The 26,094-nt window shown below is 31.4% G+C and overlaps 2 protein-coding genes across 4 annotated transcripts; both read right to left on the reverse strand.

Annotated features, from left to right (window-relative positions):
• Nucleotides 1-14,930: 14,930 nt before the first annotated feature.
• Nucleotides 14,931-18,870, reverse strand: LOC105787996 (nucleosome assembly protein 1;4). Of its 2 annotated transcripts, none has more exons than XM_012614653.2 (11): nt 18,668-18,870; nt 18,463-18,506; nt 18,094-18,189; nt 17,056-17,148; nt 16,786-16,873; nt 16,636-16,697; nt 16,364-16,551; nt 16,108-16,282; nt 15,973-16,016; nt 15,432-15,609; nt 14,931-15,238 (listed from the first exon to the last, which is right to left on the reverse strand). In XM_012614653.2, exons 1-11 carry the CDS (start codon nt 18,720-18,722, stop codon nt 15,167-15,169), a joined length of 1,095 nt encoding a protein of 364 aa, XP_012470107.1. In that variant the 5' UTR covers nt 18,723-18,870; the 3' UTR covers nt 14,931-15,166. The 2 variants fall into 2 exon arrangements, with proteins under 2 accessions (XP_012470107.1, XP_012470109.1); XM_012614655.2 differs by having other exon boundaries at nt 14,931-15,232; nt 18,668-18,865.
• Nucleotides 18,871-19,321: 451 nt separating this feature from the next.
• Nucleotides 19,322-23,589, reverse strand: LOC105787999 (uncharacterized). 2 transcript variants are annotated; one of them, XR_008192063.1, is made up of 7 exons: nt 22,753-23,589; nt 20,853-20,905; nt 20,653-20,740; nt 20,476-20,574; nt 19,872-19,999; nt 19,693-19,780; nt 19,322-19,600 (listed from the first exon to the last, which is right to left on the reverse strand). XR_008192063.1 is itself a non-coding variant. In XM_052625758.1 (6 exons), exons 1-6 carry the CDS (start codon nt 23,329-23,331, stop codon nt 19,744-19,746), a joined length of 984 nt encoding a protein of 327 aa, XP_052481718.1. In that variant the 5' UTR covers nt 23,332-23,589; the 3' UTR covers nt 19,322-19,743. The 2 variants fall into 2 exon arrangements, 1 of the variants encoding a protein (XP_052481718.1); XM_052625758.1 differs by having other exon boundaries at nt 19,322-19,780.
• Between the last annotated feature and the right edge of the window lie 2,505 nt (nt 23,590-26,094).

Raw genomic sequence — 26,094 nt, forward strand, 5'->3', positions numbered from 1 at the left:
TCTTAGTTATCTATGTTATGTTTAATAGTACAAATTGTAATTGCATATTTACATAATTTATATTATTAAAAATATTAATTACCATAAAAATTATCAATACGATAAAAATTTCTAAATGGGTAATAAAAATTAAAATAAAATCATCGTATGTAACATGTTAGTCCTATAAATTAGTCGATATTATGATTACTAATAAAAATAACAAGAAAAATAAATATCATATGCAATTTTATCTATCTACTTTAGCATTCCATATTTGTTAACTTATTCCCTCTTTAAATTTTTACATATACTCTTTATCATCATTCGTTGGTCTCTTACCAAGTTTGCAAACTACTTAGGTCCATATATGGATTTAAGCAAGCATCCCACTAATGGGATTAAAGATTTGATCAAGTGATCAAGACTTTTGGATTTTAGCAAAACGTTGATGAACCTTATGTTCATAAAATTATTATGGATTGAAGTGTGGTTTTTCTATTTCTATATGTCGATGACATTCTACCTATAAGGAATGAGGTCATTATCATTGGTTAAATTATGGTTAACACAACTTAGCATGAAGGACTTGGGAGAAGCTAACTACGTTCTAAGTATTCGAATCCTAAGGGATCAAAAGAAATAAGTGGTAGCTTTATCACAAGCTTCATATATAGACAAAAAAAGAAAGAGAGATATGAGGAATGTTCCTTATACCTCGATAATATGAAGTCTTATGTATGTCATGTTATACACACGTCTAGATATCTGTTTCACAGTAGGACTAGTGAGGCAATCTAAGGCGAATATCGGTTCAAGACACTAGCCAAAAATTAAGCATATACTCAAATATCTACAGAGAATTAGGGTTATATGTTTGTATATTCTAAAGGGGATCTAACTCCTATAGGATATATAGGTTCCAACTTCCAAACGTGTTGGGATTCGAGGAAAGTGACATTTGATTGTGGCTTTGTTATAGGAGACGAAACAATAGTTTGGAGAAGTGTCAAACAGAGTTGCACTACCAACTCCACTACGAAAGCCAAATATGTAGCTACTTCTAAAGCAATAAAAGAAACAATATGGCATCGAAAGTTCCTTACGGATCTCAAAGTCATTCATAGTATAAAAAAGTTATCATATTACATTGTGACAACAGTGTGACAATAACTAACACCAAATAAACCAAAAACCACAAACTGAGAAAATAAATTGATAGAAAATATCACATCATATCGGAGGCGATAGCAGATGGGATAGTGGATGTAGTCAAAGCAGCATCAGAAGACAACCTTACGAATTCATTTACCAAGATTAGTGGCTAGGAGTTTCGAGAAACATGTAGAGGCTTTGGGAATGCGAAATATTACTCATCTACTCCACTAGGGAGAATTGGACACTATTGAGATCTAATGTCTTTAGTGTAGTGATTATGTAACAACCCGATTTTGGCCTAGTCAAAACAGTGGTTTCGAGACCACAAATCCAACGAGAAAAAATTTATTCTTATTATATTTTTATGGTCTACAATTTCACGAAATAATTTCGTGAAAATTTTGTTTGAAAATTTTGACGTTTAAGCACTCAATTTAGTAAAAAGGACTAAATTGTAAAAAGTGCAAAAATTGAGTTCTACATGTTAGAAATGTCCAATTGTGATGAAATTTTAAATTGAAGACCCTTATATGGTAATTAGACCATTGGTTAAGTTGGTGGACAAAAATGGACATGGTTAGGCATGTTTCCAAAGTTTTTCATTAAGGGTATTTTAGTCATTTAGTAATTAAAATGAATTAAAAACAAAATTAAAAGTCAATTTTTGTCCATTTTCAAGCTAGGGGCCGAAATTTGCATGGAGAAACCATGGCTAGGGTTTTTCAAGCTTCCAAGCTCGATTGTAAGTCCATTCTAGCCCCGTTTTTAATGATTTTCACGTTTTTGAAATCCTTGTAACATGATTTATTTATTTCTACCATTTATTTGAGATATGATGAAGGTCTAGGTTTTGACCCATGTTATAAATTTGTATATTTTGATGGTTAATGGTAGATTATGCATGTTTATGGTTAGAGAAACAACTTTTACTAAGTGATTTTCGGTGAAAATGCATAAAAGGACTAGTTTGTAAAAAGATTGTAAAAAGTGTGTAAGTGTGTGAATAAGTGAAAATTGTGGACCGCTATAGTTATGAAAATGGTTCGGCTAGGCCTAAAATGCAAGGAAATTGAATAAAAATTATTTTACGAGCCTAGGGGCAAAATTGTAATTTTGCCAAGGTATGATTTTTGGACTAAATTGAATAATGTGAGTGTTGAATAAGTTTGTATGTGAATAATGCATTGTTTTAATTTTATTTAATATATTGTTGAGATACGATTGAATATAGAATAAATATTTGATGTATATTACAAAAATGTGGTTAAATTTGAAAAAGTTGGTAAAATGTTGTAAAATAAGGTTCTCGATTGAACACTCGGATTAGACCGGGATTCATTGAATGTAAGGGGTTGCTAAGTGCAGATTCCCCGGATCACTGATCAAAAAGGGGTTGCTAAGTGCAGATTCCCCAAGGGGTTGCTAAGTGCTGATTCCCCAAATTATTGATTCTAAAGGTGGTTGCTAAGTGCTGATTTCACCGTATCCTTGATTGTGAAAGGGGTTGCTATGTGCTGATTCCCCGTATCACTGAATATAAGTTGGTTGCTAAGTGCTGATTCTACCGAGTAACGGTTAATATTCCGAAGTGTTCATCGGGGAAATTGTACAAGTGAAAGTACATGTGATATGAATAATATTACGTGATGAATATTGGGTTTGATATTTAATCGACCCTTGAGTAAGATGATATGAAGTAATGAAACTATTAAAAAGTAAATTTAGAAATAAAACAGTTTTGAACAACAGCAGTTGTGTGAATTTGAAAAATCACCAAAAATGGTGAAAATTGAATTAGAGGCTAAATAATATATGAAATTAAATCGTAATGAGTCTATTTTCACATAAAAGAGACAAAGCAAGTAAAATATTTTTATATTATGATATATTTGAATTTTGGTGAGACAGGGCCAGAATGATTTTGAAATCCCCTGTTCTGAATTTGGAAAATCATTAAAAATTGTAAAAAAAATAATTATGAGCTAAAATTTATATTTTTAGAATATTGAATGAGTCTATTTTCAAAATAAACAAACGAGAACATTATCCAAATTCTGTACAATGAGATAATTAATTTTTAGCAAAGAGGGGTCGGAACTGTCGAGCAGTTAAATAAGGGAAACTTTAATGAATAAAATGTACTTATTGGCTAAGCTAAAAATTCTAAAAATTTTATGGTAAAAATATATATGAGTCTAGTTTTAGGGAAAATTAACAGATCTTAATTTGAAGTTTTGTAGCTCGAGATATAAATAAATTAGTGACTCTGATTCAGACAGACAGCTTGAATTTACATACAGGAAAATAGTGAAAGTATGGATAATGTGGTTTAAGTGTGGTATACACATTAAGGATGTGGAATGGAGAGAAGGAGGAGGAAAATTGGAAAATATATGAATTATTTGGGTATAATTAGTCATATGTTTGATTATCATTGATAAACGATGAAATAGAAATGACGCTCATATTTGTGAATTATTGGTCATGGTTTAAGCTCATATGGGAAAAATAAAGTTTCATAGTATGTGTGTATGGTATATTGGGTATATGATTTGGCATGAAGTAGTGTCATGAATGGTTTATGAATTAACTCGTGTTGGTAAGTTTGATGCATTAACAAATGTTGTGCTCATCCAAGCTTATATTTTTTTGCTATATGTTTATTTGGCTAACATATTTGGTGTATATGCTTAGGCTTTGGCCACGTTGTGGCTGGATTATGCCACGTTAAACTTATAAGTTATGCATTGAAATGGTAAGTGTCTAAATTGAAATATGCGTGTGATCAAAAAAGGAGTGATAAGATTTAAATTATGTAATCTCTAGTGAAATGGTTTATCATGTGGTTAGTTCCAAAAAGAATTATGTTTAAATGCACTAGCTTGCGACTATGGTTGAATGATATGTTTATGTCTTGTGTGATACGCATAGGAAATGGGTATAGAAATGTACTGAAATAGTAAGTTCATACTTGAAGTGTAAAATGACGAACAAGGGGATAATGAGTTGAATTGATGTTGTTATTTAAGCTAAAGTGATATTTTCGTTGCAAAATTGAGAATTTCATAGATGTGTTAATGAATGGTATAATCAATAAACATTGAGTTAAATGGTAAATACGTACTAGTATTGACCTTAATGATATTGAATTGTAAGTGAATTAAAAGAAAATTGCTAGTGATATGATTTGAATTGTAAGCATGAGAAATTGTGAAATGAATGAAAATGAAATGAAGCATTGAATTGCATGAGTATGTATCGGGTCTAGTAGGCCCTATTTATTATGAATATAATATTTTGAGGATATATAGTGAAGAATTATAAAAGTATGTTAATAATTTGAAGTTTTTAATTTAGATGAAATTTTATAACGCGGTTCAATACGTTTACAAGTGTATGTGTTCTGGTAATGCCTCATACCCTATACCGGTGTCGAATACGGGTAAGAGGTGTTACAGATTACATCTATGTACTTGTAATTTTTCAAACATTTTGGTTTAATAAAAACTCCATCATTATCACTAATATCTTTTGTATATTGTCCTCAATGCTTTTTGCACACAAAGCAAAATGAAAGCAAAATAAAAACTATACTAAGTTGCTTTATGTGGTTAGATCATAATGCGGGAAGACAACTTGTATTAGTAGATAATCTAAACAAGTCCTTAGTCTAATCGAAATTGAGCAAGTTGATTAAAAGATTAAATTTGTCGACTATCAAGTCCAAATAGGGAGATACCTTGTCTTGGGTATTGGAGCGGATGACTCTTAAAATTAAAGACATAGAAATGACTATCTAGACTAACAATACATTGGACAAGACCCAAGTCGAATAAATCCTAGGTCAGTTTATGGATTTATTCACTTGTGATGATCATAGTGTGACATACATTAATCCTGAGTAAATAAGGGGCTATATGTGCGCAACTTGTATGTTTTGATGTATTGATAGTCTGAGTTCAATTGGTAATAGAGCTGAAAGCTGGTACATTGGGTATACGACTTTTGCCTAGCATAGCTTCACTTACAATAGTGGAATTCATAACCCAATAAAGGGTAATGATATCCCCTTATCAGTATTACATGGTAGATGAAAAATAACGTGGCCAGAGGTCATTTGTCATAAGACGAATGATTTAATTACTATTTGTTAGTAGTTGACTTTTCATGAAAAAAGATGTAATAGTTACCATGAGATAAAATAGGATCAAATTGGGAGAACAATTTTTTTCCAAATAGATTAAGGATATCCTATGAGGGTAACACACATATGATAAGGTTATTGGAGGAGCACTTGATAAAGTAGCTTTTGTAATGGTATATAATAAGGAAAACTCAATCATGGTACTTTAGTGAAATGACTTCATGACAAAATAATGTTGTGATTAATGACGAAGAGTCAAAACTTAATTACAAATTATTTGAGTCATAATTATATATGTTCAATTAGTCCCTCCGTTAGCTCGAGATAATCTTGATGGTTTGCAGTAATTGATGAAATAAAAAAATATGAAATGATGAACAAAGAAAAATAGGTCGCATGTATCACTATCTGCGGTGAATGCATTTTCTTGCTATAAACATGATATGACGTGGAAGTAATTAATTTCTTAGAATTATTATTTAATTAAATCTATAATTAAATAACTGAAGTTCAAAGTAAAAATTATATTAATTAAGTCACCATAGTTTCATAAGAATAAGTTAATTAAATTAATTTACTTATTGATTCTAATACAGTTATGTCATCTTAATTTTAACTGAATTAGAATTTGGTTGAGGAAATAATTTAATTAATTAAATGAATAAATAATATTTTGGGAATAGGAAATATGTTTATTAAGATTGGATAAATCAAGATAGGCCCGATTTAAAAAGAGGGGGTAAACCCTAAGTCCCATAGGGAGTTGTCACCACCCCTTGTAGCACACTCCAATTAAGAGTCATGTTTTCCTGTAGAAATATTTCTATTCGGCTATTTCTTATTCTATTGAAACTCTTGTTGTTTTCTCTATAAATAAAGGTTACCGGCTAGGTCAAACACACACCTCTATTACATTGATATTCTGTCAATTAGAAAAGTTATTTTTTCAAATAATTTCTCTCTTTTGATGGAGTTCATCTTTCGATTCATAGCCCTTAAAGTTTCACTAATGTTTTCACCGATTTGTGAATAGAGCCCACACTCTAGCAAACCGAGGTCAAGGATAGTGAAGAAGATCGAGTGGTTGAAAGCCAAGAACGACTTAGTCTGCCCCATTCGAAAACACATGTACAATCCAAGTAACAAGTTTATTGCTATAAACATCACAACCAATAGATTTTAAGAAAACTTTTAAATTTTCCACTATCTTCAAACCTATTTTTTCAACAGTATATGTAACCATTTATTGTTTCTTTCTTATTTACCAAAAAATAAAAATAAAAAATAACAAACTTTACCATAAATTTTAAATAATAATTTTACAAGAAAATTAAGATAACTAAAACATAATTTTACCATAAATTTAAATATTTAAGGGGAGAAAGCAAAATTTTACCATCTCTTTAAGCATTGATGAATTATAAATAAGATTTTAACAATTAGGGGGCTGGTGACCCCCTAGAGGTGATCATGGGTCGGGCCAGGTTGGGTTTGGGCCGGGCTCAAAAAAATTTCGGCCCACATCCTAGGCCCGGGCCGGCCTGGAATTTAGTCCAGGCCCGGCCCGTGAAAAAATTTCTAAGCCCGAGTCCGACCCTGCCCGGCCCTTTTTTTTTAGTAAACACCAAAATTGTATAAAAAACCTGCAAAATACAATCAACCAACCAGAATATCCATACATTAACCAATCAACATATTTAATTTTATAACAAAATATAAATTGTAAGCTAAATTAAATTTTCAACAATTATAAAGGAAGTATCCTAAAAAGCAACCGAAGAAACATTATCCTCATTGTCCTCATCATCCTTTTTGCAACCAATTTATTATATTCAGAAATGTATTTTAAAATAAAAAAAGTATTTTAAAATACTTTAAAATAAAAAAAATATATTTATTATATATATTTATTATATAAATACTAAATGTCTAATGGGAAATGGGAAATGTATCTTAAAAATAAAAATATGTATTTATTATATATTTGGGCCGGGCCCAGGCCAAAAAAGTTTTACCCGAGGCTCGAAAACGGGCTTCATTTTTTGCCCAAACCCATATTTCGGGCCTATATTTTTACCCGAACCCTTCCATATTTCGGGCGAGCCATAGGGCCGGGCCGGGCCGCCCAACCCATGATCACCTCTATGACCCCCCGAGTAGCTTTTTTGTTTTGTCTAGTGGTGGAACGTGAGGGGTCTAATTAAAATTTTCAAGATTTTGAGAGGCCTAATAAGAATTTTAAAATTTTATGAAGGATCTAATTATAATTTTTAAAATTTTGAAAGAATTGATGAGAATTTTTAAAATTTTAAAAGGAACTAATTAAAATTTTTAGAACTTTTGGGGAGCTTAATGAGAATTTTCAAAAAAATTTGGGGCTTACTGCGTTGTTGTCTTTGTCTAGACAATGCCTTTCCCTATGCTTGATAAAATAAATATATATGTTGTGTTAATTTGTTTAAATATTGTATTATGCTATTGTTGTATTCAGGCTTAAATCATAAAATGATTGTTAATTTATACTCATTTTCTCAAGTTGGTGTCTAAAATTTTGTGGGTCATAAGTGGTACTTAAATTATACTCTACTATCCAAATTATCATATCATTAAAAAATGTAGCCAATCATTTTATGACATTTGACAATTTTTCACAAAGATCCAAAAAAGTTAAATATTATTTCCTTAATATTTTTAAATAATAAAAAAACTTATAAACATATTTTCTCTTTTGTTCCTCACTATAGAACTCTAGTCACGAAAATTTCAAGAACTCAGCAAAAAAACTCATCTAAACCTAATTTTTGCGATAAAATTCAAATTCCGACGAGCTTCTTTTCTTTTTTAAAATTTTAATATACCATACAAGACACATGTAACGCCTCCAATTTGCTTATAGAATCTAAAAAACTTCATAAACAATGTACGAGATCAATTTTCTTTAATTAAATTAAAACTTTTTCATTTTTTAGACTCTCTCCTCCCCAAGATTCTTTTTTTCTTTTTTAGTGCATTTATATATATATATATATATATATATATTGCAATCCTCTTACCATTTTTTACTTGCCTTCTTCTCTATATTTGAATTTCATACTTTATCTGGCTTTTTTCGTTATAGAAATTCACCCAATATTAACTATTTTATGCAAAGTATGTAGAAAAGAATCTAAAAGTTACTTTTAAGAAAAATAATACATATATTTTGAATTGGGGTGAGAATGGAATAGAAATCGAGGTTTAAAAAAGGAAAATAAGCTTGCCAAAATCTGTATTTTGTTGCTGAAAACTAGGTTTGGATGAGTTTTTTAACGGGTTCTTGAATCTTATCATCGAAGTTCTTGGGTGAAGAATAAAAGAGATGAACATGTTTATAAGGAAAATAATATTTAATCTTTTTATTGGATTTTTTAGTTAAAAATTTACACGTATTACAAAATGATTAGCTAAGAGATTTTTTAACGGGTAGAGTAATTCAGGTAACAAGGTATAGTTTAGGTACCATTTTAGGTAACAAAATATGGTTTAGGTACCGACTTAGAAAAATGGGTATAGTTTAAATACTATTTTGTTGTTTAAGCGTTGTACTTATTAAATGTTTTGTGTCAAGTTGTTTTTTATAGTATTCAAATTATCAAATTTAATTATATGCCACAATAGTCCACTAAGTCTTAAATCGGTTAAGTAATTAAAAACTGAGTAACTCGCCAATAATCTCTTGGTTTTGTGACAATAATATTAATTGGGTTCAATCGCAAGCAACCTCATTCCCTACCCTTAATCATCAAAAAAGAAAAACTGAGTTATCTAACCACTCTTCACCTCGAGTTCATGGGTTTTTCCAATTATATCTGTTAAGTATGACTCCTATTTTCAGTCAAATTTGAGAAATAATCTTTTAGTTAAACTTTGTTTATTTGTTTCAGTCAAACGCTGATTAGTTTAGATTATTTTATTATTATTTGACATATGAATTTAGCCTATAAATAGGCTCTTTTACAACCTTAGTAAAAAACACCCATTAGAGATTAGAACTCACAACACATTTAGAAAATTTTGTGTTTACGTTTTGAGGGTTCTTTGTTTTCGAGTTTTTAGGGTTTAGTTTTATCTCCATCTTTTGTACTCTTCGTTCTTTTGTCATTATAGTAAAATTATCTTTGCCCGTGATTTTTTATCCTCTTTGGAGGGGTTTTTCCATGTTAAATTTGTGTGTTCAATTTCTCAATTTATTCTGCTTTTTTGTTACTTGTTGCTTAATCGAGTCGATCCCTAACAAGTGGTATCAAAGCTAGTTCAATTTTCATAGATCAGCCCATTCAGATATGGCAACAACAAGGTTTGAAATTGAGAAGTTTGATGGTGAGACAAATTTCAATCTGTGGCAAGTTAGGATGATGGCAATTCTAGTTCAATCCGGTTTGAAAAAGGTTGTTACCAGGAAAAAGCCTGAGAATCTAAATAAAACAGAATGGGAAGAGCTTGATGAAAAGACCTTTTCTGCAATCCAGTTGTGCCTCGCGAATACGGTATTGTAGGAGGTATTGATGGAGAAGACCTCATCCGCCTTGTGGAAAAGGTTAGAAACTCTTTATGCGACTAAGTCTCTGGCTAACCGTTTAGTGTTAAAACAACGTCTATTTACGTTTCGCATGAACAAATGTGAGCTTCTTAGAGATCACATCAGTCAATTCATTACTCTTTTAAATGATTTAAAGAATTTTGAGGTTCATATTGATGATGAAGATCAAGCTATGTTATTATTGTGCTCTTTACCCCCTTCATACAAGTCTTCAGGGAGACACTGATTTATGGCAGAGACAAAATCTCGTTCGAAGGTGTGAAGGGTCATTTTTTGAGTAGAGACAAACTCGACAATGAGCTTCATTTGGATAGCAAGGCAGATAGGCAAGCTTCCGTTTTAGTAGCATCAAAGAAACGAGACAAAAGGTGTTGCTATTGTAAAAAGTTAAGTCACGTCAAAGCAGATTGTTATAAACTGCGAAATAAAAGAGCTGCTGAGAGTAACGAGGAAGATGTAGCTAGTGCTAATTTGGCCGATGAAAGCGGTGATGACTTCTTGTTAGTGTCAACGAGCGATAACTCTAAGCTCACGTCCAAGTGGATCCTAGATTCGGGATGTTCTTTCCACATGTGTCCCAATAGAAAATGGTTCTCTACATACAGTTCGGTTGAAGGTGGAGTTGTGGGCATGGGAAACGATTCATCTAGTAAGGTAGTTGGTATTGGAACTGTTAAAATCAAGACACACGATGGGACAATTAGGACACTCTCAGATGTCAGGTATGTACTTGATTTATGAAAGAATCTGATCTCCTTGAGTATTTTAGACTTGAAAGGATGCAAAATCAACATCGAGTCGAGTGGTATTAAAGTATCTCGTGGAGCTCTCGTTTTGTTAAAAGGTAAAAGAACTGGCGGTCTTTATATTCTGGAAGGTTCTACAATGACCGGTGAAATCGGACGTCCCTCATCCGTTACAGAGTCGAAGTCAACTCGTTTGGAGCAGAGGCAACTTTGTCATAGGAGGGAAAAATGTATGACCGTTTCGTTGAAGAAAGGTTCTCTTTTGGATGCAGGTTTTGAAAAGTTAAGGCACTGTGTTCATGAAAATCAGACCCGGGTTAGTTTTGATTTGGCAATGTACAAGTCGAAGGCTAGAAGTCTTCCAGTTTCTATGCACAAATTCGACTCAGTTAATTCCAATCATAGTTCAAGATAGGCTCGTGGCGGGCTTTGGCAAAGATGGCATTGTGGAAATATGAGTCAAGGTGGAGATTTGTTAAGTATGACTCCTATTTTCAGTCAAATTTGAGAAATACTCTTTTAGTTAAACTCTGTTTATTTGTTTGAGTCAAACACTGATTAGTTTAGATTAGTTTATTATTATTTGACATGTGAATTTAGCCTATAAATAGGCTCTTTTACAACCTTAGTAAAAAACACCCATTAGAGATTAGAACTCATAATACATTTAGAGAATTTTGTGTTTATGTTTTGAGGGTTCTTTGTTTTCGAGTTTTTGGGGTTTAGTTTTATCTCCATCTTTTTTTTACTCTTCGTTCTTTTGCCATTATAGTAAAATTATCTTTGCCCGTGGTTTTTTATCCTCTTTGGAGGGATTTTTCCACATTAAATTTGTGTGTTCAATTTCTCAATTTATTCCGCTTTTTTGTTACTTGTTGCTTAATAGGGTCGATCCCTAACAATATCAATACTAGTAATTTATCTAGAATTGGAACTTTTCATATTGATATCAAATTTTCCCAAAAAATTATAATTTTTTATTTATATTTTTTGAATATTTGAAATCAAGATCGAATTAACAAAATATATAAATATTAAAATTTAAATTTTTAAAATTTTAAAATTTTGAAAATCAAAATTAAATTAATGAAATAAGTAAATATTAAGTGCTAAATTTATTATTTTACGTGTTACGTAAACACCAAATAAATATGCTTTAATAATGGTGTGACTTAAATAAAATAAAAGAAAATTTGGTGACTAAAATAGAAACATTGAGTGATTAGGTGAAGAGAGTGGAATGTTACAGCTATTAATGATGACGAGCATAGTATCTCAAATCTCCATGACCTAATAAAACATCTTGACTTCACCCTAACAGTAACTTTTTTCATCATTAAAAAAGATTGCTTTCTATTTGACATATTTGGCACTAGGTGGAGAATCTAGACACCATTGTTGAAAAATGGGATTGCTTTTGTGGATCCCAAACTTTCAAGATTTAGGAAATGAGATCATTTACTTTCTTTTTTTCTTTTACAAATTGATTATTCCATAGTGGAGAATGGTAAACCTTTCATCTAAGCAATCAACATGCTACTCACTTGTACGTTTTCAACAACGGAATCGAAGCCGTAAAGATTGCAAAGTTGAATGTCTGGAACCTATTTTTGAAAGATGAATATCATAAAGAAGATGAAGATGAATTAAAGAAAGAAAATCATTTTTTTATGGAAATTACCCGTGAATCCTTTTGATCTAAAAGCCACCATCATTTATTTTTGGTCCGTAAAGTGATCAATATTGTACCAAGTTGGCTTAACTTTATATTCACAGTTGACTTAAGTATTTTCCGTATAACATATTAATAAACATTTTATGGGATTGTTAAAATAAGGGTTGTTTAAATGGCTCACCACTCAGGGTGATGGTTATGTTAAACCCTACATGACTTTAATTAAGGAATTCCTCCAGTTAGGGGCATGGAGGGTTATGCGTTATGACAATGATAAGGAATGTCTCTATGATGCTTGTGACCCAAATATCTCTAACCTTTGGGTTATTAAAGTTGTCAAACTAAGTAAGAGTACAAAAGATGGAGATAAAACTAAATCTCGAAACTTGAAATAAGAACCCTCAAAATGTAAACACAAAATTCTTTTAAAGCTTGTAAAAGCTAATACCTAAATGTGTAATGGGTTATTTTTCTATGGTGGAAATATGGTCTATTTATAGACTAAATTTGTAGGTCAAATACTGTTAAAATAATCAGAGTTGAAGTGGGAAACTAAAAAAATAGAATTTAACTGGGAGAAGAAAAGACGAAAAACATGAGGCATAACTCCATAGCTACTACCTCTTCAAATCATGTAAAAGTAATGTAATGTATGAGGTAAGCTAAAAGTATGTTAAGCTAAGGTTGTTGATCCAAAATATCTGAAAGATATTCAGTTTACCTTTATAGGAAAAGATGTCAACTATATTATAAAATGATAATGCGACATGTATAGCTCAATTGAAGGGCGATTACATCAAAAATCATTGCAAAGTAAAACATTTGAAAGAGTAGCATACAAGATTGAAATGTGTCAACCAAGAGATTGTTGAAATCTTTTTATTTAACCAAGGCTTTGTCTCACTGAATTTTCCTAATAAAAGTTTTTAACGAATCAACTTGTAATGAGTGATTGTATACTTTTTTTCCTTCATCAGGTTCTTATCCCATAAAGTTTTTCCTAATAAAGTTTTAATCGAACATATTTTCATTTGATTGACATATAAGGGAGTTGTTGTAAGTATTTCATAAGTGGTTGTCTTTTCAATTGTAACATATGGTGGTTAAAACCCTATCCGCATTGACATCCAAGTTAAAAGAAAAATTATCTCATACAGAAAGAAATTTTGTGTTTTATTATTCTCTCATCTTTGTTTTTAGTATTCTTTCGTTTTTTTGTTTTTGTTATTGCTACATTACCTCTTTTGCTTTCATAATATTTTTCTCCAATTTTTTTCATAATTCTAAGTATTTTAAGATATTATTAAATTTTAACAAATAATTTAAAGATTAAAATGATTTTAATGTAATATTCTAGTAGTTAAATAACTTTAAATAAATTTTCTTTTTTTAAATAAAATATTTTTGAAATATTTGAAAAGGATAATAGTGATTTTAAAATTTTTATATTTAAATTATTTAAAATTATTATATTTTAAAATTAATTTATATTTATATTTTACATTTTACATTTTAATTATTTTTACTTGTTTTTAAAATATCAAAATCAGGGTTCATTTTAAGTTAAAAATGATATTAGTCCATGTATTTTCGAAAATTTGAAATTTAGTTCATATACTTTAAAATTTAAAAATCCAATCCTCCTACTTCAATTTAAAATTCTAGTTTAATCATTATCATAGTTTGTATTTTCTATCAAAACTTGTGAATTTAAACATGTTTATTTTTGTCAAGAATGTGCAACATCATATGAGGGCAATCTAATTAACATGCTAAGTTGGCAGATTTGGACAAAAATTCAAATAATGTTAATAATTGTACTAAGATTTTTAAATTGAAAAACAAAAATCTTAATTTTAAGATTTGAAGTAAAATAACTAAATTTCAAATTAACCTTTATTTTAAAAGCTGGAATTGTATATTTCACGTTCCAATTTTATTTTTGAAATCAATATTAAATTTCAGCTTATTTAGTTCCTACATTTAAAATCATTGAATATTCTAAATGTCAATTTATTATAGGTCAAGTGTACCAACACATTTAAAGTGCAATTTCCACATTTAAGGACTCCTTGTGACATTATCCTAAAAATAAATATCATGCAATATATACATAAGAAGACAAAGACAACGGATTAAAAGCGAAGTTGTAAATAAAATTGTTAATTGTGTTAATTTAACTCCCCAAAAAAACATACTTTTCCATTCCATCCACCATTCGTACCAAACATATTAAAAGAACCTTCTTGCTTCCGCACTTGTACCCCTAAATCCCCATGGGTAAGGGGATCATTCTCTATTATCAAGCAAATGAGATTATAAAACTTGAAAATACAAAGAAAACCAACGTTTTCAGAATTTCACTGATGATCAAACCGGTCATATCATCGGCTCCCAAGTCAACCAATCCAACTAATTTGTCCAGTTCAATCAAATAAATTTAAAAAAAAATAGATTAAAAAAGTAAAGAGACGGTTCACTGCCAGTTTAACCAGTATTTAGCCCGATTCAACTTGCTCCGTGCGGTTCACAAGTTAATCAGTCCAAACCCTCTCTCCAGGCTGGTACCCTAACTGGTCCAGTCTAGTTCTAACAACATTAAAGAAAACTTAAAAATATTCCGTAACCTAAAAAAAATGTAGACAACAATGATGGAACAGTTTTACTATATGTTGCATGAAACTATATTAACAGACCATTTACGATTTAGAAACTAGAAACATTACATAGGTTTAGAGTTCCACTGCCACATAACATTAATAGGCAACACCAATCCTCCATTAAAAAACAAAAAGTAAAAAAAAAAAAAAAAGTTGAATGAGATACTCACAATTAGGGAATATATATTACTCAAAATTTTAAGCAACCAAGAGGGTATCCAAATGCTACTGTTGCTTACACTCTGGAGGGCGTTCAACATGCTGATTTAGGCCGGCATTTGCACTTGCGCTCTGCATCTTAAACAAAACCCAGGTTTAAACAAATCACAACAAATAAGCCATTGAATGATAGCAAACATACGGTACACCATTCCATCATACACCCTATAACTCTCTTGGCCATTATAATAACTCGATGCAGGAAATTTTCAACAAATAAAATAATAAATAAAATGAATTTTTCAAAATATAAATGATATTATAGGCTCACCTTCTTTTTGCCCTTTCTTTCTTCTCTCTCATCTTCTTCATCCCCATCTTCATCCTCATCACCATCTTGGTCATCACTGTCATAATCACTTTCTAATCCATCATACTCATTCCCCTGAACAGCTTCCCCCGTAAACCATGATACTGCATGAGGAATTAGTTTGTCTCGAATTGCCGAACTACACAAACAATCCAACATTTCATTTGAGAAACAAAAAAATGTGAAGATTACAAGAAAACATAAACAAAACAATGATGTTTCACTTGCAGTATATTTTTCTTCACATTTCAAGAAGGTAGAAACAAGAATTCTCACCAACACTTTCCCCCATTTATCTCTTACATAGCATCAATGACAGTTCTTTCCAGAGAAAAAGGATTTAATTCTCAAAATAGCAATAAATGAAAAGCATTTAATATGCCACACTGACCTTAGACTGACAACACTAATCCAACGAAAACAACAAGCACCTGGGTAAGGTACTAACCAAAGAAATGCATCTTCAAAATAGCTCTCACAAAAAGAGACAGCATAGACTCACCCAATGTTATAGTCATGTTCCATTCGATCCTGAAGTTCCTCAGCCTGTTGATAGATATATCAATGAAACTAAGAAGAACACACCATAAAATTATTGAGTTAGCCTTCCTGTTCCAAAAGAAAATGTCAAACTTACAAGCTCATCATCAATATCATCATCTTCGGGGATTTGAGGAGGGTTGAAGAAGTTGAAGAAACTTTCACAATTTTCAGTTTTTGTAATGGGCTTAGCATTCTTCGATCCTTTCTTGGGCTTCTTTTTTAGGACCTTCTGTGTCAGGCATTTCCCAGGATACCATTCAATCTTCGTTCTACAAATTACCCTAAGTTTTATGATATGTATAGAAGGATAACCCAAAAATTTCTTAGTATAAAAGCATGTTTTAACTCACCCAATTGCTTTCTCCAAGATGGGCTCATTTTCATCATCAACCATGTGATATGTTTTTGTCAGGACGGTATTCTTAAAATAAGGGTTAGAATCAAAGAAAAATTCTAGCTTGAAACCCTTAGGATCATCGTTTCTGCTCCACTTGATATCTTTAAGATACTTGAGGGCCCCTTCATCCCGCTCTGAAATCTATATCAGCAAAGATTAAATCATAACATACATTTTCAAATCAAAATAGAACTCATCAGATAAGGAACTACACATTTCACGTACCTCCTCGGCCAAAATTTCATTCATTTTCATCGCAGTTTGCCAAAAGTCAGGCACTCCTTTTTCTGCATTTAAGGTTATGTCAACCCATCTCAGGATTAATGCATTGATACAATTTCAGAAACTTTACATGAGTCAACCAAGATTCAATACCTTCTACACATTTATCCCCTTCTTCGTCCATCACAGCTTCATTTGTTTCTCCTTCAACCTTCACTATACCATTCACAATTTCATACCTCTGCATTGTTTAGTTATTAGAAGAAAGAATCAAGATAAAGGGGAATGCTCAAATAATCTTCCAAGAAATGCGAGAAATATGCATGTGAATCAATCAAAACTCATGAAACAAGAAACATCACAATATACAAAGGCTTATATATGACATAATGAAGCATTAATGTCCAAAAGAACCCCACAGACCTTAGTATAAAGTGGTTCATAAAGTTTCTGATACTTGGCCTCCAATGCAGCTCTCTCCTCAAAAAACTTCTTCTCCAGTTCATCATGTTCACTCTGCAAAATGAATATGTAAGAAAGTATTCTTCTTTTAAAACCAAACAAAGTTGTAGTCCAATACTCCAATCAATTGTAGGAAGGTGTCAACCTTCCAATTTTATTACATCAGCATTTTTCAATCAAATCCCATCATCACAAGTGTTAGTAAAGTGAAAATTTATATTAAATCCAACCATAAGTAAAATTTCAATAAGTAACTTAAAACCTATAGTAAGTAGAAAAGTTAGACAAGGAAATATGGTCTCAAAGTCAAGAAAAGTTGATAGTAAAAGTACAAAAGAAAACAGGAGAGCAAAGCTTGAATATAGAATGAGACAGTTCTACATGGTATGCATGAGTTGCACTTCCTATCAGGAGTTCAGGTATTAGTTCGATATCTTAGGAGATATAAATGAGTTCTCCTATGAAACTCAGCATATTAACTAGGGCAACAAGAGCATAATATTAAAAAAAAAAAAAAAAAACCCCACCATAGAAACAAACATGTATGCTATAATATCAACCGGTAAAGACTTATGAGTCACCATTTAAGACAACATTACTGAAAAGCAATCCGTATAACAAATTCAAACACCAATCAACATGCCAATAATAATTCTCTAACAAGCACAACATTCTCATTGACATAAGTTACCTTCCAAAGCAAGAAATCATTTCCAAGACAATAAATTGAAAATGAAAAAATGCGTAACTCCTACTCCCCAAAAAAAATCCACAGGTCAAAGAAACAGTATGAAGACAAAAGAAGGAAAACGTCTCTCAAGTAATAAAAAAATATAACAACTTTGAGAATCCAAACAATCCAGACTGAGCTATAGCATGTTCCAGGATGTATAATCACATCAATGAAATTGGCAACAAAGAGCATGCCTTGGGTATGACAAAGATTAGATGTGGAATGCAGACATAGAGAGAACATAAGTTTAAAATCAGATGTACGACCTGAATCTCCCTGAGAACCTCAACACGTTTTCTGACATTTGGTGATAGTGTTTCTAACACATCAGCATGTTGTCCCGCTAAATTTTGAAGCTTATTCTGCAAAAAGCAGCCAAAAGGGGCTAAGCACACTATTGTAAATAACAAATAGAAATAAGACAACTTCACAGTTCACACACCATCAACAGAACAATGTATCAAATGGTGAGCCATCAGGGTTAAAAACTTCAAACTACTACTAAATACAAACAACCTTAAGCATAATTCTCATTTGTTAGTTTCTATTCTACAACATATTTGATATTTCTATTCCATTTTAACATTTTACAATAAAAAAAACAAAAGCATTATAAATAAAAAAGAATCACTTACCTTAAGCTCATTAACCAGGCCGGCGCGTTCCTCAGCACTCAAAGCTGCGGACAAAAGAATCACATTAAAAAACTTACGTAATCTCTGATAATGATAACGAAATCACAACCGAAAAATAGATTTAAAAAATTTATCAATGGATAATCACATGCCATTTAAAAGAAAAAAAAAGTGAGATGGGAAGAGAACAATTAAGTAGGTATACCGGCAGCGGCGGCGGGGAGGGCGACGCCGAGATCGGATGCGTCATCGTTACTCATTTTTTCTGGCGTTGAAATGAGTATTTGTGAAGCAAGAAAAGGAAAATACAGTGGGAAAGAGAAAGACAGAACCCTCGGAAACGTGACGTGATGAAGGGCCAAGTTATTTATTAGAGTGCTAAAAGTGAGATTATGCCACTTAAGCTATAGGCCAACGAATGTGATACCATGTAAATAAGATCTTGTATGGCTAAATAAACCAAAATCAGATATGGTGGTTAATGCTGCCATGTAAAAGAAATTATAGTGTGAAGTAATTTAGTTGGTTTCGAAGGTGTATTAGTATGAGTATTATTATTATTAATGTATAGTTTAAGTGTCTTAAAGCACATTATCTTCCTATTTATAAGTATTTACCGCATTTTTTTAATTAAACCATATATCAGGTACACTTCTTAGATGCAACTTCAACCATATTTGGGTGGTTGTGTAACTTTGATTAGGATAAAAGATGATCCTATTGCTTATTTCAACTCCAATTGGTGGAAAACCAATCATCTTTGTTTCTAGCCCAATCAGCATTAGAGAATGCATGGACGGGAATTTAAGAAAATCAACCCAATGTGCTTAACAATCTACGATGTTACTGATCAAGATGATATCATCAACATTCACTAGTAGATATAAGATTTATTACGTACTAATCTTCTTCATAATCAACAGTAATATATTTTCAAAAAATAAAATAAAATCTACAATAACACCTTCCCTTCTATTCATAGCCTTTCAATCTCTCTAAGCACAAACTCAACTTCCTAACAAAGATCATGTATAAAGATTACAAAGCGCATAGCCTCTGAAGTTGGTGTATGCACTCAGTTCTAGCAGAGGGCTGACAGTTCATCTAAACATTGTTCAAGCATCAGAGCTGCGTCATTCTGTAGGGTTATATAAAATGGAAAAGTTATGAAAACGATTTTGCTATAAAAACTATGAAACATTTTTAGTATTAGGAATTGATGATTAATACTGCAAAAAGTGGATTGGTTCCGTAGTAGGGTTAGCTGAACAAGTACTGTCATCAATTTGAGATTAGTCTCGAATTCCCATTTTTCTGCCTGCATGGAGCATCAAAAGCAAGAAGGGTGTTTCGTAAGTGGTCAACACAAAAGTTCGAAAGCAGGATTTGAACAATGATAAGCGACTCACCAAAATGAATCCTTCTTTTCCTGAGCTAATAGCTCCTCAAAGGAAATGTCAGAAATTTCGGTATCTGCACCTTCCATCTGCTCACCAGACTTGGCCTTTAACTCCATGCAAGCACCAATTTCAAGCATCTGTGAGAGAGAAAGAAAGAAAGAGAGATCAGAATCATGATAGTAACTCCTTTAATTGTAATGAGACAAAATAAACATGGAAATTCCCAACACATTCTAACTTCATAAACACAATTTTAAGGTTGAGAAAACATGTTAAGTTTACTGTCGTAACAAACTGCAACCTAAAGAGTTGAAGCCAAACCCCCGAAAGGTTGTTTATATTCCAAATTCAACCACATGATAATAGCTGTTAAGTTGCACTGACAGATAGGTAATAACAAAATAAAGTTCCATGCATAGAGTTTCAAGGTTAACAAGAAGCCACTAAGAATAAAAGCCAAAAGAAGAGTGATGGGAGACAAATAAGCTTTACTTTGCAATAATTTGGGCAATTATGCTCAGTTATCCTTCCTTGAAAACTAAACAGACAACAGAATTAACAAAATTTTACAATAAGCTTTACTTTGCTATTAGAATATAGGTATGAGCTGTACCTTCTTGTATGCCGGTGATAGTTTAAGTTGCTCTTGCAGCCAATTATAGACAAATGCATCCTCTTCTAATCTCTTCTGTTCCATTTCAAGCTTGTATATCTAAACATGCAAATTCATTGACCAATTAACAACTAATTAATGCCATAAGCTTAAGTTTTATCTCATATGGTTGCTCACCTGCTGCCTCAGGCGATCAAATGAAGATCGATCCGCTTTAAATAGCAGAGCCTTTGTTATTGTAAACTTACGTTTGATGACCTCAGACCTGTGGCAAGACCATAGCAAGGAAACTAATCAAGCAAATGCTCAGAGCTAGAAGGAAATGTTTGAAAAGAAAAGCTAAGGATCTGGATTTCTAAAACGTGACGATGACTTACTTGTGTTGCAGATCATTTCTGGCCTCAATCAAGCAATTAGCAAATTCTCCAACCTGTATAAGGGAGGATAGTATGTTACAGTTGTTGCATATTCAACCCCACCAAAGATTACAACAAATATACCAGAATTAAAAAGGGCAGGGAACCATCTAAGTATCAAATAGCTTATCAATGCAACTATTAACTAATTTAGAGGTAACTTTATAGGGAAAGTCATAATCTTATTCTGAAATTCTGATATCTGGAAGCATTCAATATGAAGCAGAGGGCATGAATTAAACTAACACTGGCTCAAGTTTTCAAGTATAACTATACGAAAAAAGGGCACAAACAGGAGAGTATAAGTTTAATATTTTCCTCAATAAAGAGGAGAGTTAGAATTTAATAAAATATTGGATCAAGTTGGATCAAGTTAACATACTTTATGACTGTCAGAGTATAAAAACACAGGATTCGGAGCACTAACAGATATTTGAAACTTTAACTATGCAGTACAGTGAACCTAGCATCTGTCTGGCAGTCAACCTTATTCAAGCATAAAAACTCATCTAAAAGATAATGTTGGATTTTGGGAATGCCAGCAAGATATCAGCTTAAATCAGGCCTAAGTTTGAGAGCCTTGAGTTGGTGTCAAGTTTTAAGCCTTACTATTCCTTATTAACATTGGTACAATTGAATCTCGTTCTCAGCATAAAATGTGCCAGACAAACTCAATACAAAATTGAAATAGCCTATATTCCTACCTTATGCCAACTTTACGTTTCAGATCGATTTCCAAGTAACAGAAACAATATAATTACTTTCTTATGTAGCTGAAAAATTTCTACCAAATACTTTTGCAGTTTGCTCATCTAAGTCTCTAGAACAATAATATCCATTTTGCCAATTGATTTGAAGTCCTTAGATGCTTCCAGCACATTGTCTGCAGAGAAGCAAGCGCCAGAATCTACCAGTAAAAACTTGAAACTAGCCCCGCCAAACTTTACCAAAATCCTCAAGTCCCTCAATTAAATACTATTCTATGATACCTTAAACTAGCCTCATCCTTTATATCATACAAGAAAAGATTAAAATTTCACCATGATCTTCTTGTACTAGCAACTTTATATGAGGCCCAGCTTCTTTAAAGAATACTTGTAGAATTGACTCTCCGTATACATATAAGTATATTATGATTATAGCCCCAGAAAGACGAGAACACAAGCATTTCTGACTATCTCAAATGCAGGTAAACAAGACTGCCTTCAATCTAGTTCTTTTTTTCGGAAATACACAGATTTAGTTCATCTAACCTGCAATTTAATTTAGAGCGTCATCTAATCCATTTGAAATGACAAAACTTCAATAAATGATGAGCTCTACAGAGCAGATCCCCATGAAGAGGCCATCCACATGGTTTAAGGGGTCATCTTAACTAAACAGCCAAAGAAAAACCTTGTTTCCAAGTCATGTCCAAATATGTCCTATTACCTCAATTGATTATTCTGTGTCCTAATTCAGGCTAAAAGTTTCAGATTCTCTTCATAAATCTTGTTGAACAAAAAAAAAAAAAAAACACAAACTCAAAGAATTTCAAATTGGATAAGTCTTAACCTCGATGGAAATCAAAGAATACAAACTTAAACTATTGCTTGAAATGAGAAAGGACTTGATTACACTATTCTTTAGATAGTCAAAAAGTAGTTAAAGAACTAAAAAGCACTTAAAGATATCTTACAATAAGAAGCAACAATGGGACTTTCTTTACTATCAAGATAACCCATACAATAAAGCAACATTCAAAAGCATCTTAAACTACAATAATTCAATACAAATTATAAAAAGGGTAGCCTTTATTAGTACTTGTCAAGTTAATCAATAGATTAAAGAACATCAAGAAAAAAGTGGAACTTCAACAAACCTGAGCTAATGTCAATCCTTTGTTTCCATGACACTTAACAAGCTGATCGTATTGCTGCTTGATCTTCCTTTGCGTTGCACTACTCGTTGATGTAAAAGGGTACAAACAAACCAGCTGGGGCTTGACCCGAGAACCCGAACAACTCTGACCTGGTTCTTCCCTTTTCTTTCTGTCTTCCTCATTTTCTTCTTCGCCTTTGGAATCCAATCTCTTCTTCTTTCCTCTTTTCTTTTTCTTCTTCGCGCTTTGAGATTCAAACAGGTCCCCTTCTCCAACCGACCCAACTGGCCTCGTTTCTTCCCTGGGATGGCTTTCACCTGTAAACAAATCAGCCCATTGTGTAGAATCAGGAGGCAAGATCTCTAGCAGAAGCGAATGAGGAAAATGGGTGGAATCGCTTTCCCGAGTTTGGGCATTTTTATGGGAGAGAGAAGGGTTGGAAAGGGCCGGTTCATTCTGGGATTTTCCTTGTTCGTCTTGTGGATGTTGTTGCTTATGGAGCCTTTTCTTATAGTAGAAAGAAAATAAAAAGAACAGGAAAGAGAGAGCGAAAGAGAAGAGAAAGCAGATGAAAAACATTTGTAGGGACTATTGGTTTGAAGTTTATGAAACAAAACTAAACATAAAAATAAAAAAAAAATAAAAAAAGGAAAAGGAAAAGGAATGAATGAATGAATGAAAAACTAGAGAGGCATAATATTTCAAGGTTCAGCCGCCATTAAAACGCGTCATCAGGACTGGCAAAAAAAAAAAAACAAGGAACAGAGAGAAAGATATAAAAGTGTTGGATGTTCTGTTGTACGTTGTTCCTAATGATTCAAAACGAGAGCGGCGAAGGCAGTGTTTGTAATTGTGTAATACGTTAATGGTTTTGGGATAATATAATCATAAAAAATTGGATAAATTACCAAAATATCACTTTTGTTTAACTCATGTTACATTTTAGTCACTTATGTTTGAAATGTTACGTTTTAGTTACATGTTAACGTGTTGTAACATTTTAGTAACTGAGCCGTTAATGACACGATAAGCTAACGTGGCATGTTAAAACTAGTCCCTATACTTTTATTTTTTTAAAATAATTTACTTTTTTTTCTTTTTATTTCTTTATTTTCTTTTCTTCTTCGCCTCTAATTTTAACAAATAGAAAATATAGAAAACTACTTTCAAAGAAATGGAGAAGGAGGAAAACAAAAGAAGAAGCAAAAGAGAATAAAAAATAAAGGGAAAAAAAAGTTAAAAGAATATAAAAGAAAAAAATTAAATTACTCAAAACGAAAAAATATGGAGACCAATTGTATTATTTAACCTAAATTTTTTATTTGAAATGATGATTTAACGTATCGCATCAGCTTACTGTTACACTGTTAACAATAATTAACGGCTCAATGACTAAAATGTAACGTGAGATAAACAAAAATGACTATTTTAATAGTTTAAGCTACTAAATTTTGGCTAAGTGGATTTAATTTTTAAAGCCGTTGATTAAGGAAAATGATCAAAGTGGTACTGCCCACCCAATATGCTAGTCAATGGGATTGTGTTTCGGTTTTGGTCATTAAATATAATAGGTTAAAATATGCATACTTACCTTACTTTTGTATATATATATTTTTAAGAATTTAATATTTCAATATTAACTATGTTTTTATTCTTTTCTTAAATTTGCTAGTTTAACATTTTAAAATAATAAAAAATACTTACTTGATTATCTACAAAAAAATAATGTAATATACTTAAATCAAAAAATTTTAATAATATTAACAATTAAATTTGTATTTTTAAATTTGAAAAGTAAAGAGATTTACGCTAGAAATATCGTTGACTTTTCTATTGACTCCATCTAAAACTATGTATTGCTTGACTATTCATTCTCAACACCCTATGGTGAGATCATCCGTTCTCAGCACACTATAAGAGGTTCAGTTGGACATAACAATTTCGTACTGATTGAATGAATAACATAACAGGCCCCACAATGTACATCTTTCACACATTGGATGAGGATAATCTTTTTCATGGCAAGCAATTGTCCTCTTGTCCTAGTTCTGGTTCTCGACCTTTTCACGTGAATCGCCTTCCTTAAAACTACCACTTACTCCTCCTTACTTTTCTTTCTTCCTGTACTTTGTATCAACAATTGTCAAAGTCTCATTAGCAAAAATATAGCTTAAATTTTGCATGGCTTGATATCGGCATAAATTAGAAACTAAAAAATAATAATGTTACTTTATCATTAGTGTAATGATAAATGGTGTATGTTGTTTTAAGTACTTGTTGACACCAAGGTGTTATTTGATAAATTGAAAAATAAAGTATTGAATTTAAGTTATAAATTTATTTAATATATTACTTAAAATTAATTATAGAATATAACTAGATTGTTTGAAAAATATATTTTAAATTATAAAATTATATTCTACATTTTATCCTTAATTTTAAATATTTCACTTTATTTTAAATAAAAAATTAATGTAAATTTTATATTATAATATAATATTAAAATAAATAATATAAAATTAATTTTTTATAAAACAATTCTATCAAATTTTTTATTTTGATTTACCAAACGTGTGTAAAAAATCATTAAAATATTAATTTTAACTATATTTTTCAATAATCCATCAAACAATGCCCAAATGTTACGGTCAAATTTGGATAGCCTAAGTGTTACTGTTCAAATCCGAATAATATAAGGTTTAGTTTAACAATACTTCTCAAAAACACTTCTACGGAGAAATTAAAATTTTCAGCTTCTTAAAAAAGTACTTTTGAGCCACTTTTTGGCATGTGAGAAACACTTTTTTCTCTAAAAAAATAGTTTGTTTAATAATGCTTCTCAAAAGTGTTTCAAAGTAATACTAAACAGTAAGAAAATCCAAAAAGACAAAAAGATAGCATTTAATTTGATTATTACTTAAATGTATCCGGTGATCTAATTAATGTGATCCCGTTTGCAAATTAAAAATTATAATTATTTTAATTTTAATTAATTTTAATTAATTATAATATTAAAGTAAACATTTTATGTTTAAGTTAGCAAAAAGAACTTGAAATGATAAATAAAAAAATTAAATAAAATTAAAAATCCGATGGAATTTAATTCGATTTTGGTTGGAATTTTGAAAAACTAATGTAATCACAACTTTTGCAGGAAACTAACAGCACGTTTGGTTCGCTGTATTGGAATAGAGGCGTAATGGAATAGAGGCGTAATAGAATAGAGGTGTACAGCACATTTGGTTCGTTGTATTGGATTAGAGGCATAATGGAATAGAGGTGTAATGGAATAAAGGTGTAATAGCAAATCAACTGTTTGGTTGAATGTAATGGAATAGAGGC

Source organism: Gossypium raimondii, chromosome 2, assembly GCF_025698545.1.
Source record: "Gossypium raimondii isolate GPD5lz chromosome 2, ASM2569854v1, whole genome shotgun sequence".
Taxonomy (NCBI): Eukaryota; Viridiplantae; Streptophyta; class Magnoliopsida; order Malvales; family Malvaceae; genus Gossypium; species Gossypium raimondii.

Bases quoted from the DNA above. Each gene is read 5' to 3' on its own strand.
- LOC105787996 (XM_012614653.2), bottom strand. From the start codon at position 18,722: ATGAGTAACGATGACGCATCCGATCTCGGCGTCGCCCTCCCCGCCGCC. The intron at 18,190-18,462 runs GTAAGTGATTCT...TGCTTTTTGCAG, and splicing joins GCCTGGTTAATGAGCTTAAG to AATAAGCTTCAAAATTTAGC. The intron at 16,874-17,055 runs GTCTGTGGGGTT...TAAACAATGCAG, and splicing joins ATGAACCACTTTATACTAAG to AGGTATGAAATTGTGAATGG.
- LOC105787999 (XM_052625758.1), bottom strand. From the start codon at position 23,331: ATGTTTTTCATCTGCTTTCTCTTCTCTTTCGCTCTCTCTTTCCTGTTC. The intron at 20,575-20,652 runs GTGAGCAACCAT...TTGCATGTTTAG, and splicing joins TTGATCGCCTGAGGCAGCAG to ATATACAAGCTTGAAATGGA. The intron at 20,000-20,475 runs GTACAGCTCATA...TCTCTCTCACAG, and splicing joins TATCACCGGCATACAAGAAG to ATGCTTGAAATTGGTGCTTG.